The 15,773-nt window shown below is 45.6% G+C and overlaps 1 protein-coding gene across 1 annotated transcript in view; it reads left to right on the forward strand.

Annotated features, from left to right (window-relative positions):
- GKAP1 (G kinase anchoring protein 1) overlaps window positions 1-15,773 on the forward strand; it is a 282,106-nt gene that overhangs the window by 21,079 nt on the left and 245,254 nt on the right. The window contains exon 2 of the mRNA XM_030193693.1: window positions 3,878-4,146. Coding sequence (XP_030049553.1) covers window positions 3,919-4,146 — 228 coding nt within the window. The 5' untranslated portion in view covers window positions 3,878-3,918. The remainder of the gene's footprint in view (window positions 1-3,877; window positions 4,147-15,773) is intronic.

Raw genomic sequence — 15,773 nt, forward strand, 5'->3', positions numbered from 1 at the left:
AACCTGAAAGAGTAGAGAGGCCTAGCATACCGACTCAGAGGACGCATCTGGATTCGACATCGTCCTTGTCGGCACCTAGGAACCCCAATGTCGTGCACTGAACCTAAGGCAAAGAAGCACCAACATCGGTCCTCTTTAAATCATGGTGCTAGAAGCCCTGAGCCATCAGCACCCCATGCTGAATGATTATATTCCTCCGAATTCATGTTGGTCTGGTTAGATTTATTTTGCAATATTTCTCTGTGTTTCCCCTCTTGAATAGGCTATACGGAGATGGTGATCCTGGAAAGTTGGGTGTGCTTGAACTATTCTCCAATGTTTTTTTGTGGATTTTGGATACTTGAAGGGAACTCGAGTATATTTTAGTACACGTTTGGACATCCGGATCCACCTCCTTTTGTCTTGGAGAATATAATAGAGTGTCTCTATGATTGTATTTTGCTCTTATATAGGCTTTTTAAAACCCTGTTTAGGGTATCCTCTATTCAGTAGTTTGGATATCAACATTTTTGCTTACATTTTTTCGGGTCCGTGCAAATTCTGTGATATCTTAGATATTGCAAAAATGGCAAACTTTTAATGCATGAGGATGGTTACTATTATAGTGTAGTAAAGAATTGCGATCAGTTTCTTTAATATGTACCTCTGTACTGAACAGTTGACTTTTTGGGGTAATTGCCATATCCAGGAAATATGTGGATAGCTGGGTTTTGCTCCTGAGGAATGTGAAACAGAGCGGCACTGTAGAGCAAGCTCTAACCTCCAGTGCATCAAGATAAGGGTTCTGTTTGTATCAACGTTAATGTGAAAATGATATGACAAGGTTGGTCAGGAAACTAAATGAAGTAAAAGTTTCCTTTACGATTACCATTTTTTAAGTAAAAACAAAGGATAAAACTATAAAATTGTAAAACTAAAGTTAAAATAAAAAAAGGAGGAGGTTTTTTTTCAAAGCCTGGTGAAGAAGCTTGCACAGTAAGGTAAATGCCAATAAACAAATGGAAAAGTGAGCATCTGAAGGCTTTTCCCCTCTTGAATAAGTAATCACAATAGAGTTCTATTTTTAAGAAGCAATTAAAAACTCATCTATTCAAGCATTTTTTTTTCTTGATGTTTTAATGTATTGCATTTTGCAGATGGTAGGCATATTTGAAGGAGAAGGTCTTTCACGAATCGCCTAGCCACCTGCCTGGGGTTACCCTGTGGCCACTTAGAGGGTCTATCCCCAGCATAGTTCAGGTCCACCTGCATCTGCTGCTTGTGCTTTACACTAGCACCCTCCTTCCACCGACTGGGCCACAACTGCCTCTGGGCGAGTCTCCCATTCTCGAGTTATCCCCAGTGATTTCTAGGTTACTGGGGCCACACTCCCAGTGGTCCCACAGTTCCCAAAAAGCACTCACAGACCCAGCACACAAACCGCTAGGATTCTCAGTCCAGACAAACAGGGCAAACAAACATTTATGTTTGTTCTCTTAAAAGTATTGAACAGTGGAACAAAATAATGCAAATACAAACCATAACAGATAACTGAAATATGGGGCAATTATAACATTAACTAAACATTTGCATACTGCCTAAACAGTACCGGGGAAGATCAGGAGATATAATTTGCTGAGCCTCAGCAAAGAGATCTGTCTCTTTTCTCCCGGGTTAAGACTGAAGCAACAGCCAGTACTACTGGGTAATTTTTCAAACTCAGGCCAATCAGAGCCCAGTCAACAAGTTTTAAAAGTATACTGCTGCTTGCTTTCTGCTGGTATGAAAGAAAAACTGCATTCAGTATCCTATAACTGCTTTACAGCAAAGAAACACCACCTGCTGGCCAAATAGGAGAAATACACTTCAGGACACAATTAAACAAGGAAAATATCCTAATACATTTTACAGGCTTAAAACACACTGTTTCTTCTCAGTATTGTTTAGTGACTTTATGCATGTTTTTATTGTAATCTACCTAGGAAAAGGTGAGCTAGAAGTAAAATAAATCTGGCATTTGGAAACAGCTTTGTGCGGTTATTTGGAAGGCAGCATATCCAGCCATGAATAAACATAAACCTCTGTCAGTTCAGGGTTCCTCATTTCAGTCTCTAATTGCCCCCCTCCCCCAATGTCTTTGTAAATGCTTTGTAGTGGTAGCTACCTTGATGACCAGCAGAAAACAATTTACTTGCTGTGAATTTTAGGCTTCATTATTAATCTCCATAAATCAACCTTGCACCCTACAAACAGTATATGGTTTGTAAGTGCAGCTAGTCCACCCAAGCTACAGAGCAAGATGGGATTGAAATAGGGAAGAGAGAGTGAGTGCTTGGGGGAGGGATTCAAGCCTAGGGGAACAGAGGAAAAGATGAAGGTTTTGACGGTAGTGAGAAAGAGACCTGGGAAAGGAGGAGTTATGATCTTAAGAGAGACGCAGATAGAAAACAGGGTCTGAGTCTAGGGGGAGCAGAGAGAGAGAGAGAACTGGGAGCAGGGGAAGCAGAGCTAGGAAGGAAAAAGATTAGAAAATTGGAAGGGAAGAAAGAATGGGGATGTATTGATCCTGGAGCATGCCAGGAATCTGAACCTAAAAAAGGAGGAATCAAACCTGGGGAGTTGTTCGAGCCAAAGGGGTGAAAGCTGGGGAGTCTTGAGGCTGTTGGTGGGCCAGGGCTTTTGATGAGGGAAAATTCTGCACAAAGTTGACATATCATTAACATTTCTCTGCATTGCATTACAAATTATATTATGTATTATTATTTGAACAAATAGATACACAGAGCTGTAAATCACCAATAAACATGTGGCAAGTAATAGTAAAACTGGTCCAGGGTTTTGCTAAGGGACTGTTACAGAGCCTAGAAAAAAGAGAGGAAAGTGTGGACCCCTGCAGAACTCTACAACTAATCTCTAGTGGATCTAATCATGAGCATTCCAAGATTACTTCATCCTATGCTCTCACGTTTCAAATGAAGGAAATGTCTGAAATGAGAGGACATAGGATGATGAAATTATCTTGAAATGCTCATGGTTAGATCCACTGGAGATTAGTTGTAAGAGTGCTGCAGGGGTCCTACAGAAGTACACAGATATGGAATGGGTTACCCCCAGCCCTAAAAACTATGGATAATCTAAGCAACTTTCGCAAATCTCTGAAAACACATCTCTTTAATAGAGCCTACAAAAAGACCCCTTAAAGACACAAATCACCTCCTAAACTATCCTATTCTAACACCATCTTCTCTAACTCCTCATCCATCTTCTGCTTACTTTTGATTGTATCCAATATCCTGTCATGACTCTGTCATAACAACACTCTGTAAGCCACATTGAGCCTGCAAATAGGTGGGAAAATGTGGGGTACAAATGTAACAATAATAATAACACCCTTTCCTCTCTTCCTTCTAGGCTCTGAGGGCTAAGAAAATACTCTTTCACGGAAAGGGTGGTGGAAGCGTGGAATGGCTTCCTGGTGGAGGTTGTGGAGACAAGGACTGTCAGAATTTAAGAAAGCATAGGACAAGCATGTGGGGTCTGTTAGGAAAAGGAGGAGTTAGTGGTTATCCAGGATTGGCAGACTGGATCGTCCATTTGGCCCTTGTCTGCTGTCATGTTCTATGTTTCATTCTCTGGTCTATAGCCAAATGGATGTCATTGGTTAGTGATAAAAAAAACTGTCTTAGAGCCATGAGCGTTTTGCATTTGTGACTAGTATGCGTGAACAACCCCAGTCTCCTATCTAAAAATCACAACATTTTGAATCACAACATTCAAAAATCTCCAAAACAGTAAAACTTAATGTATGGTGTTAGACCTGTGATCTGTTTTTGCAGAGTTCTTTTAAATTTACATGCATGATTCTTACTTTTGAATGCTGTGTTTATTACTTTTTCAGGAAATATTTTGACTGTTAGACACCAAAATAAGAATTTGACAATGACCTCTGCTGTGATAAGTTCAGTGCCTACAACTGCTTCCCGGTTTGCTCTGCTGAAAGTGGATAGTGATAGTGACTCTGATTCTGAACTTGGGAAAGGCAGAGCGGGTCATGGCCCTGGGAAATCTCGGGTTGCTGGAGCTGCTGGGGGTAAACCCAATACAAATGAGAAAAAGAAAGAAAAAAGAAGAAAAAAGAGAGAACAGCAACAAAGTGAGGCTAATGAGGTACAGTACATTTTGCCATATACGCATTAAGTTGCTACTTTTAATATAGAATGAGTTTAGACTATGGATTTTGAAGTCTGATTTCCTTATATTTCTGTAATGTCAGACACTTATCATTTTGGTGTCAGTGTTTTGTTGTCTACTGCTTTAATTGGGAAAATAGAGAATATCTTGGATGTCAAGATTGTTGGGAAAGGCATTATCTCCAGAGAAAGTAGATTCTCAAATACATGAATGTTCTACTTCTGCATAACATAGATAAGATATTTCTCCAAAGACAAGCAGGCTGATATTCTCACAAGTGGGTGACGCCACGTCGGCCCCGGAGGATTTTAAAGCAAAATCTCTTTACGGCGTTCCGACGCGTGAGCGATCGTACTGCGCATGTGCGCACACCTCTTCCCGCTCGCCGTGCGGACACGCCCCTCAGTTTTTCTTTTTCCGCGTCTGAGGAGACACGGAGTTCGTTAGGGCTTCGTGTTTTCTTCAGGTCTTCGGAGTTAAATCTCTTTTTTATTTTTTCATTATGTACTTTTCATGGCAGGCTCATTGTGGCTTATATATACAGGTATTTTTTGTACCTGAGGCAAGAAAAAATTTAAGTAATTGCCAGAGTCACAAGGGGCTGTGCCTGAACAAAGCATTAAGCTTCTCTTTTCTTTTTTCTTGAAAGTGCTGGCATATTGTTATCTGTGGGCTCTCTCTAGCCAGCAAACTAAACAAGCCCACATTTTTATGATCCATTTTTTAAAACTTTACAAACGGCTCTCCAGAGCTGTGACAGCCTGCTCCAGCACACCACTGTCTTTAAGCCCCACAAGTGATAAAAGGTGTATGTCACAGGAAAAACCAGGAACCTAAGCAGGTGCATCCCTGGTCAGCCACTGAATGGGCAACCTGGTGACACAATATCAGTGGTGTAACCTTTGAAGTGAGTCTCCACCCGCCTCGGCGCCTCCTGCTCTGCAGGTCATTCGGGCGCATCGGAGGATGTGTCTTGGGCCGGATCATCTCCCTGTGAAGCGCAAGTAGTGTCTCAAAGAAACGAGACGTATTCTACTCTGCCAGGGATGCCCAAAGGAGATCATTCTGGAGTCCGACAGAGACCGATGCACGCTGGGTATAGTTATGCATCGAATAGGTCTCCACCTGCCTCGGCGCCTCCTGCTTGGCAGGTCATTCGGGCGCATCGGCGGATGTGTCTTGGGCCGGATCATCTCCCTGTGAAGCGCAAGTAGTGTCTCAAAGTAACGAGACGTATTCTACTCTGCCAGGGATGCCCAAAGGAGATGCCCAGAGCTTTGCTCCCTCGGTTATGGAGGTATCCGGGCTTCAGACATCAGTCGGTGCCGAGAGCGTTGCTCCCTCTGTTATGGAGGTATCCTGGCATTGGACGTCGATGCACCAGGAACATTGGTACCATGGTCGGTGTCATGGGTCCCGTCGGTACCGGGTATCATCGGTACCATGGGTCCCGTCGGCACCGGGTATCATCGGTACCAAGGGTGCCGTCGATGCCGAGTGTCATCGGTGCCATGGGTGCCGTCGGTACCGAGTATCATCGGTGCCATGGGTACTGTCGGTACCGAATATCATCGGTGCGTCGGTACCGAGGAGTATCGATGCCAACTACATTGGTACCATGGTCGGTGTCATGGGTCCCGTCGGTACCGGGTATCATCGGTACCATGGGTCCCGTCGGCACCGGGTATCATCGGTACCATGGGTGCCGTTGATGCCGAGTGTCATCGGTGCCACGGGCACCATCGGCACCAGGTATCATGGGCACCATCGACTATCGGTACCAGGTATCATCGCCCATCGGTACCGAGTATCATGACTGCCATCGGTACCATACTATCAGGTATCGTCGGTACCGTGGATACATGGGTATCAGGTATCATGGATGCCGTCGGCACATGAGTACCATCGATACCAGATATCATGACCAGGTACCATCGGTGCCATGGGTGCCATTGGTACCAGGTGTCATGAGCACCGTTGGTGCCATGTGTACCATCGGTACCGTCGGTGCTGTTGGTGTTGGATATCAGGGGTACCATTGGTACCACATGTCATGGTTACCATCGGTACCAGGTATCATGGGTACCATCGGTACCGGATACCATGACTATCATCGGTACCAAGTACCATGGGTACCATTGGTACCGGGGTCCATCGGTACCATGTGTATCATCGGTACCGTCGGTGCCATGGTCTAGCAGTCTGGTTTCGATTCCCTTGCATTTCCAGACTTTGTCCTTGGCTTCGGGACCATGGGTACCATTGGATGCCATGGGTGCTACCGCCTCCTGCGGCATCTGGCTTTTCACCTGGTCTCCTTCACCGATGCTGCCTCTGGTATGGGTGTTCGCACCCTACTGGGGCAACTTCTCGACCCATATTAGCCTCCATATCGGACGTGTTTGGATCTGTGCTGCTCTGTTTGAGTAGTTAGTTCAGTTCAATGATGGTCATCTGACATTACAGTGGAGATTGTGAATCCCAATGCCCAGATGCTAGAGGTCCTGGACTACTATCTTCACCTGAGTCTTCTGCACTCAGAACAGATAGGAGTTCTAAGAACTTACTTTGGCGCCCCCAGGGCCAGAGCATACATCCTTAGCCTCTTTTGGAGAATGGCGTACCAGGCTGGCATGATCGCATCCCAAATCAAGTCTTGTCAGATCTTTACGAGCATTCCCACCGGAATAGGCTAGACCTTTTCACCAAGTGGTCAGGTAGCACACGGTGTGTCGCAGGTTCCTGTCCAAGGGCATTTTCGACACTTGTAATGTAACACCTAGATTTCTGCTCTAGGTACAGTGACAGACTCTCATGACTGTGTGCCTCTCTCCTGGAGGAGGAGACTCAGCAGAAAACTATAGATATGCTGTACATACACTTCCTCATCTTGGAAGTTCTTTAGAGAGAGGAGTAGTTTTCCTTGTGCCTTAAGGGGTCGTACCTATACTCCTACTTCTCGACAGCCGGTTCGGGCTATGCCTCAGCACGCTCGTTCTAGTCAGCGGCGTGCACCTAATCAGGCCCCTGCAGCTATTCCCCAGGAAACAGAGGGGTTTTTGACTGGCTCCAATTCAGTATAGCCACTAAAAAAAAAAAAAATGTCCGTACCGGCCATTCTGCCTGTCGGGGGGGGGAAGTTTACATTTTCTCCACCAAAGGTGACTTCTTTATCCTCCAACCGGTAGGGTTTTTCAACTAGTCCGGTTAGGATACATTCTCAATCTGGAATCAAACCCTCCACATTGTTCATTGGAAGCTTAATCCTTTAGCTTCCATCAAAAGTGAGTACTTGCAGAGGAACTCTCTGCTTTTCTCAGCGCCAATGCAGTCGAGCCCGTTCCACCAGGGCAAGAAGGGTTGAGATTCTATTCCAGGTCTTTCTTTGTGGGTTGCGTCCCATCATAGACATAAGGGGCCTAAACAGATTTGGTTCAGGATGCTTTCCCTGGGCATCCTTCTTCCCATACTTCAGGAAAACGATTGGTTATGCTCTCTGGATTTACAGGATACTTATACTCTCTTTGCATCCAGAGTATGTTTTTTTCCTAGTGCCTGGCTGTTGTTGCAGCGTATCTTCATGGACTGGGAGTGCATGTGTTCCCTTAACACGATGATTGCCCGTCTCAACAGATTACAGCACAGTACATATTGAGACTTCTAGACACATGGCTTCCGCAGTTCATGTAACTCCCATGGCACTTTCGCACATGACATCCGCTCAGTGCATCCTAGCTTCCCAGTGGTATCATGTTTAGGGTATCTAGAGGATGTAACCCGACTGTTCACCAGTCTTCGGTATTCCCCTCAGAGGTGGTTAATTCTCTCTATTTTGATTCTGAGGCATCTTACTCAGTCAAAAGCTGCTGACGAAGGTTGCATCCCTCCTAGCTATCCAACCAAATTATTTTAATTCAACCAAACAATCGGGTTGTGATGTACTCGATAACAAAGGAGTACTGGATCTTGCCCTCTGAGTTAGGATGCCATGCAGATGTAGCGGTGGGCCCGCAATGCGGCATGTTTTCTCCAAGCCACTTATCTAATTGGTGTAAACAGCAGTCTGGCCGACAGGCTGAGCAGGATAATGCTACAGTTGAGCATGCCTATAGTTCGAAAGACCCCTCAGTGGATCTTTTTGCTACTTAGTCCAATCGCAAAGTCCCTCAGTTCTGTTCCAGGCTGCAGGTTCATGGCAGGCTACCATCGGATGCCTTTCTCCTTCTTTGGGAGACAGGTTTTCCGTATGCGTATCCTCCCATACATCTGGTGGAAAAGACTTTGCTGTTTCTCAAGCAAGATTGTGGAGCCATGATTCTGATTGCTCTTTTCTAGCTGCGTCAGATAGGATTCCCTCTTCTTCTGGAGTTGGAATGTTTTCCAGCTCTCATTACGCAGAACGAGGGGGCACTTCTGCATCCCAACCTCAAATCTCTGGCTCACACGGTCTGGATGTTGAGAGTGGGGTTTCGTTGAGTTTTCCAGAGTGTCTCCCGACTCTTGCTTGCTTTCAGAAAAGATTTCACAAAGAGGTGTTATTCTTTTTCATGGAAGAGGTTTGCCGTCTAGTGTGACAGCAAGGCCCTAGATCCTGCATCTTGTCTTATACAGACCTTGCTTGAGTTCTTTCTACACCTGTCTGAGTCTGGTCTCAAGACCAACTCTGTCAGTATTCATCTTTGTGCAATAGAGCTTATCATCAACGTGTGAAAGGTCAGCCTTTAGCTGTCCACTTCACGAGAGGTTTATCTCTCCCCCAATATTGAGAGAATTCCTTGTATGTGTCTAGGGGAGATTATTTCTGTTGGGCTTACCACCCACAATAATTTTGACAGTTGGCTCTTATGCTTCGGTCAGAGTTCCTATCACTCCTTATCCAGTATCTTGGGGTCCCAATGTCGTTTTCATCCAGCTGCTGCAAGCTCAATTCGGGCCACTGGATTCCTGCCATCTGAAGTATTGGACCTGGAAGGTCGTTTTCCTTAGTGGCTGTTCCTTCAACTCGTAAGGTCGGTGAGCTTCGGTCTCTAGTAGCTCAAGCGCCTTACCTTACTTCTCATCTTAACAGAGTAGTTCTCTGCATGCAGACAAAGTTCTTACTGGCGCTGGTATCAGAGTACCAGCTGATCCAGTCAGTTGTCTTACCAACATTCTTTCTCCCTCATCTTACAAGCCCTGGCGAAAGCAAGCTCCGCACTTTTTGCGTGGAGCAGACGAGCTCCCTCGGACGGTCCGCCCAGTTGTTTATTTCTTTTAATGCCAGTTGCTGTCGGAAACTGCATAATTTCTTCTTGGATAGCAGAGTGCATCTCCTTCATTTTTGTCCAAGCTGGACTGACTCTAGAAGGCCATGTCACGGCTCACAAAATTAGAGCCATGGCTAAGTCGGTGGCTCATCTAAGATCAGTCACTATTGAAGAGATCTGCAAAGCTGCGGTGTGGTCATCAGTCCACACATTTTCATCTTACTACTGCCTTCAGCAATAGCCGACTCGTCAGTCGGTTTGGGCAGTCGGGGCTGCAGAACTTCTTTGGGGTTTAGAATCCAACTCCAACCCTCCTAAGCCCATTTTTGTTCTGTTCCAGGCTACACTCATTTAGATATTTCTTCTTTTCAGGTCAATTTTATTCTGGCCTCGCCGTTGCGAGACTCAATTGACCACTGTTTGTTGTGTAAGCCTGGAAGCTAGGGATACCCCACTTGTGAGAATATCAGCCTGCTTGTCTTTGGAGAAAGAGTAGTTACTTACCTGTAACAGGTGTTCTCCGAAGACAGCAGGCTGCATATTCTCACAAACCCTCCCACCTTCCCCTTTTGGAGTTGTCTCCTCCATCTTTTGGATTTAACTGAGGGGCGTGTCCGCACGGCGAGCGGGAAGAGGTGTGCGCACATGCGCAGTACGATCGCTCGCGCGTCGGAACGCCGTAAAGAGATTTTGCTTTAAAATCCTCCGGGGCCGACGTGGCGTCACCCACTTGTGAGAATATGCAGCCTGCTGTCTTCGGAGAACACCTGTTACAGGTAAGTAACTACTCTTTAGAGCCAGATGCACTAAAGTCGTCATTAGAGCCGTTCCCTACCGAATTCCATAGCGAATCGGTAGGGAACGGCTATGCATCAAAGAAAGGGAATGCAAATGAGCTGCTCGTTGCAGCTCACTTGCATTCCCTAATCCCTTGTAAAACGGTCGGAGAATCGGCCGGTAGAGCATGCGCAGAGCAGCCAAGAGTTATGCTGGCTGCTCTGCGCATGCCAAGGACGTTAAAAAAAAAAAACAAGTGCCTATGGATGGCCTTTATGGACGGCCTTTATAGACAGCCTTCACCCCCCCCCCCCCCCGAGGTCGCCGCCGCTTTCTCCTCCCTTGAAATGACAGCTTCCCCGCCATCCTCTGCACCCCCGTGGCCCCGCCCCTGCTGCCCCCCATGAGGTCGTCGCTGCCGCCGCTCCCCCTCCACCCGCCCCCCTCCGTCTGTCACTGGGCCCTCACAGCGCCTCTTACCCCCTGCTGGGTTGCTTGTTATGCGTGTTCTTTCCTTGAAGGCATACGTGTTTGAATATTTTCAGTATTTATCAGCTGTATCCTTCATTGACCTTGTGGTCTAATAGGGGTCGAGAATCTTTTTTTTTTTGTCCACACTCAGCTGCTTCTATTCCGTTTTAGGACTCTAGTGCTGTAACCACTGTTTCGTTACCTGTTTTATTTTCGTACTGCTCTGTGAGCACTTCTAGTGGAAAGGGAAAAAAATAGAAGAAACCAGGGTATTTTTCCTCTTCACTTTGTGCCTTTCCATGTTTTTCCATTAGTGTCTGGAAGCCTTGTTCCTCTGCTTGCGGTTTTGCACATTTTTTTTTATTCCAACAGCTTCAGGTACTGGCATCATTTAATGTGCCTTGTCTTGACCGTGTAAGATTCTGTTCCGAGCTCTTAGTCCTCTTGATACAACACAAAAACTGCTTTTTTCCTTTGTGTGGCACCCGCCAGGGTTGGCCCCTTTCCCCACTTCTATTTCTTTTGTATTTGGAACCCTTCTTGTGTACGATCCAACGGGAGACTGATATTATGGGCATTCAGATTGGTGCCCGTGAAGTTCATGTCTTGGCGTTTGCTGATGACATCTTGTTGGCATTGTCTTGCCCTCAGACCTCCCTACAACACCTACTTAGTCTAGTAGATGAGTTCCATTTCTGTTAAGGTTTTAAGCTCAACCTGCAAAAGTCAATAGTGCTACTCTTACAAGCCTGTATGAAGGGTGCCTTTCCACTCACGTGAGCTGATAGTGAGATTAAATATTTAGGTGTATACATCCCTCAGGATCTATCCACTTTACATGCCTGCTGTTTGGACACTCTATTGGCAGACACGGCATCTTATATAATATGTTGCTTGTGCCTTACTGGCTGTATGTATGTCAAATGCTTCCTATGGTATTAAGTGTTAGACAAGATAAACAGCTGACTAAACTGTTGAATTCTTATTTATTGAATGGAAAGCAAACCAGACTGTCTTCGTCTTGAGCCTTTTTACCCAGAGAGTGGGGAGGTTTAAGGTTATTATCAGTTCATCTATTTACATTAGTATGTGACATGTAACACATAAATGATTGGTTCAGGAATTTTTCTTACTTTTCATTTACTCCAGCCGAGACATCCTTGACTCATCTGTATCATTTTAGCTATGTGTTGCCTGACCGTGGTACCCAATTGGGGTCGTTTTGGTCTACATATTCCATTTATCGTCCTTTATATATCACTTGGCAGTGGGTTAGTAAAAGTCTCAAATTGCCCCCTATAGTGTCTCCCACTGCTGCAATGGCTCCTTTTTGCCAGGTGTGTGTGTTGCTTGCTTTCAGCACTGGCATCAACAGGGTTTTTCTTTCAGTTATTGATGAGGGTGCCCTGTGCCTTTATCTGACCCTGTGTACAGAGTATAGTTTGAATGAACAGGATGGTTTTTTTCTTACCTGCAATTCAAACATTATGTGGCCACTATACCCTCTTCTGTACTTTAGACTCCCACAACCTTCTAACTGAAACCTATAGTTTTGAGGCTCAATAAGTGCCTTTGACATGCACTTTTGGAGTTACCCTCCGATTATGATTTGGCCCATTTGGTTCAGCAATGGACAACCGACTTGGGTATTCCAGTATTGGCGGACCACATTCTGAAGAGCCTTTGGGCTTGTTGAGCTGTAACTAAAAATGTTTTACGTTGGGAGATGCAGTACAAACTTGTGATGCAATTATACATCTCTCCTTCTCATGCCTATAAAGTCCAGTGCCACACTGTTGTTGGAAATGTCACCAGCCAGCAGTGACGTTGGGTCACTTGTTCAAGCTTATTAGATATCCCTGGGTGGTTATGTTTCCTCCTTGTGGCAATCTCATTGGACTCGTAGGCCCAAGATTCTGTTTGGAGTTAATGACATTGTTAGTCCGAGACCTAAGGGTTGTGTGGGCTTTGTGAAGCATGCAGTCCTGATGGTCTTTAAATGTATCCTCAACAATTGGCTTCAGCCAGAGGCCCCTACGCTTACACAGTGTGGAGGTCTTTAATGATCACTCAAGCATCCTTGGAACAGCGAGAGTTTGTGGACCTGAACACAAGGTCGGGGAAAAGGTTTTGTGTTATATGGGAACCTTTCTGCAGCATATTAATGCCTCCTGCCAGTAACCATGTACTTAACACATGAGGTTGAACTATTGTTGGGATTTTTTGGGCGGGGGGGGGGAGGGGGTCCTCTTATTCTCAGGCTTTATGGTGCTGGATTGTAGTATTTTTTTTCTTGTTTTTCCATCTTGGATTTGCCTTGTTCAATAAAGATATTTAAAAAAAAAAGATGCAATACATATTATAACCGTACAGCGCTTTCTTGCCTCAGGAATTAGCTGTTTGCCTGAGATAAATAGTTTACCCCTGGGACCATCAGGGTTTTGAGTTACAGCACTCCATTTGCTCAGTTGTAATTAGGAATGTAATTATGGCCATTTGAGTGAGACCTGGTCCTCTCCTCTGATCATTCTCTGAATGCATTTTTACTTCAGTGGTCCTCATCTGCAAATGCTGGCTTTATACCTTCCTAGCTCCAGCTGTCATCTACATCTCTTTTATTCAGGATTTCCACTATCGGCTCTTTAGATTAGAGCTACTTCACTTTTTCTTAAGACCTGACCTTGTTAGCTGTATTTTGTTTTGTAAGCTTATATTAAGATATATTTGTTACTTAGCTGTGATGGCTAACTATATAAGTTCTAAATTAGCTAACATTGGCAGCTGTGTAGTTTCTGTGCTGCCTTTGTCGGCTGTATGGATTCCTAGATGGGTTTGTTTGCTATTTGACTCAACCCAAATCTTCAGCTGTATAAGTTCAGACCTCAGTCTGTCATTTATATTGTTTCAGAGCTGTCGCCTTTAGTTTAAGGAGTTCAGGACTGAAACCGTCACCTACATGGCGTGCATCTTGTCATTTCTACAGTTAAAGCTTAGACTCAGCTGTGGTGATTCTGAATCTGCTGGGCCTAGGGATCTGGCACAGTCACCTCAACCATTATGTTTTGGCTTCTCTGTCATGTTTCTAATGGTGGCCTCTTTTGTGGCTTCCCATGGTGGCCAACATTATGGCACAGCTCCATTAAGGATCAACTCAGCCTTGGCAGTGGCCAGCCATGTGGCTCGACTTGGGTGGCCATCATCCCTATGATTAAGTATCAAGAAAAATGTCAGGAAGTATTTTTTCACGGAGAGAGTAGTAGATGCTTGAAATGCCTTCCCGCGGGAGGTGGTGGAAATGAAAACGGTAACAGAATTCAAACACGCGTGGGATAAACATAAAGGAATCCTGTTCAGAAGGAATGGATCCTAAGGAGCTTAGCCGAGATTGGGTGGCAGAGCCGGTGGCGAGAGGCAGGGATAGTGCTGGGCAGACTTATACGGTCTGTGCCAGAGCCTGTGGTTGGGAGGCAGGGATAGTGCTGGGCAGACTTACACGGTCTGTGCCCTGAAAAGGACAGGTACAAATCAAGGTAAGGTATACACAAAAAGTAGCACATATGAGTTTATCTTGTAGGGCAGACTGGATGGACCATGCAGGTCTTTTCTGCCGTCATTTACTATGTTTTACTATCTGGAGCTGCCTATATGGCATGGGTTTTCAGTGGAGAGATTCCGTGTCTACCAGAACCATGCTATGGTGGCATTACTAGTACTTTACCATCACAGAGTCCTCAGTAGTCAACTCTAGGGCAGCATCAGCAGTCAGCAGTGTAGCATTGCAGCATCTGTGAGCAGTGCTAATGGCCAGCATTATTGACAGACACCTATGTGAGGCAAGGCCACAAATGCTCTGCGGTACAGAACAAGAGCAGAGGCAATGGTGGCCAGCTGTTGCACTCAGTCATCAACTCCCAATCTTTCAGCTCAGCACCTTTCTTTTGCCACAAGTGAATGCTTTTTAGAGTGGCACCCTGAGGCAACTTGTATGGCACAGCAGAAAAAGCACACAACGGTGGTATTCAGTAGCATAATTGGCTGGCTGTATGCTACAGCTGTTCCTGCGACCAGCTACATAGCACAATATCACCCATTGCAGCTGTGGTGGTACAGTCTTCTGTGGCCACCTAAGTGTTGCCGAGGCCTATGCAACTACCTATGTTCTGCAGAGGCTTTGGCAGCTGCTTGAGTAAGTGGTGGCATCAGAAACCAGGTGTGTGGTGAAGGAGTGTCAGCAGCAAGCTTTTTGACAATACTTACCCCTATGATGTAGTGTTCCTTCAGCAGTGGCTACTTCTTGTTAAATAGCATGGCTCCTTGGCTGCCATTGTGGTGGTCTGTTCTGTGGCTAAGCTGTGCCTGTACCCTTCTCTGCGGCACTGTGATGTGGTCTTCTGATTCTTGGAACAGCACCAGTGAAGCACACCTTGTTTCTCTTAGCTGTACTAGTAGCCAACGTTGGGTTCAGCTCCAGCTTTAGGCACTGCTATTTATTGTGATTGCAGAGGTAACTGGGGGTTTTTTTGTCCTGCAGTAGTGGCAGTAGCCTGTTCTGCCACATTTGCGACACCGTGCTCCACTGAGACACTGCTTCGTCAGTGCTCAGCTTCTGTCATAGCTTCTGCAGTGTCCCCAATGCTGCATAGTTGCAAGGGCACACGGTATCTTGAATTGTTTGCTCTAGTTCTTGTTTATTTGTCTTGCCTGAATTACTCTTCAGGGTGGCCCACTATCTGCATCCCTCAGTAAAGCTACTCACGACAACTGGTCCCATGACTTCTTAGCTTCTGCCAGCTGAATGTTCAGTTGGTGCCCCTGTTGCTTATGTTGCATTCCAGCGAATGCAGGTATATCGCTGCCGAGCTGCTAGCAGTGGTCACAGCTGTACTGATCATTGCTTTGGGGTAGTGCAGTGGACAGGCTGCATGTTCTAGCGGTGCTTATTTCAGGGTTCTTGCAAATGCTAGAGCCAGCTGCATGCCATGGTATGGCTCTTCGGATCTGCTGTGTGGCAAGCAGCATGCAGCTCTTCTGGTGCTTCTACATAAGTACATATGTGTTGCCATACTGGGACAGACTGAAGGTCCATCAAGCCCAGTATCCTATTTCCAA

The sequence above is a fragment of the Microcaecilia unicolor genome, chromosome 2, assembly GCF_901765095.1.
Source record: "Microcaecilia unicolor chromosome 2, aMicUni1.1, whole genome shotgun sequence".
NCBI lineage: Eukaryota > Metazoa > Chordata > Amphibia > Gymnophiona > Siphonopidae > Microcaecilia > Microcaecilia unicolor.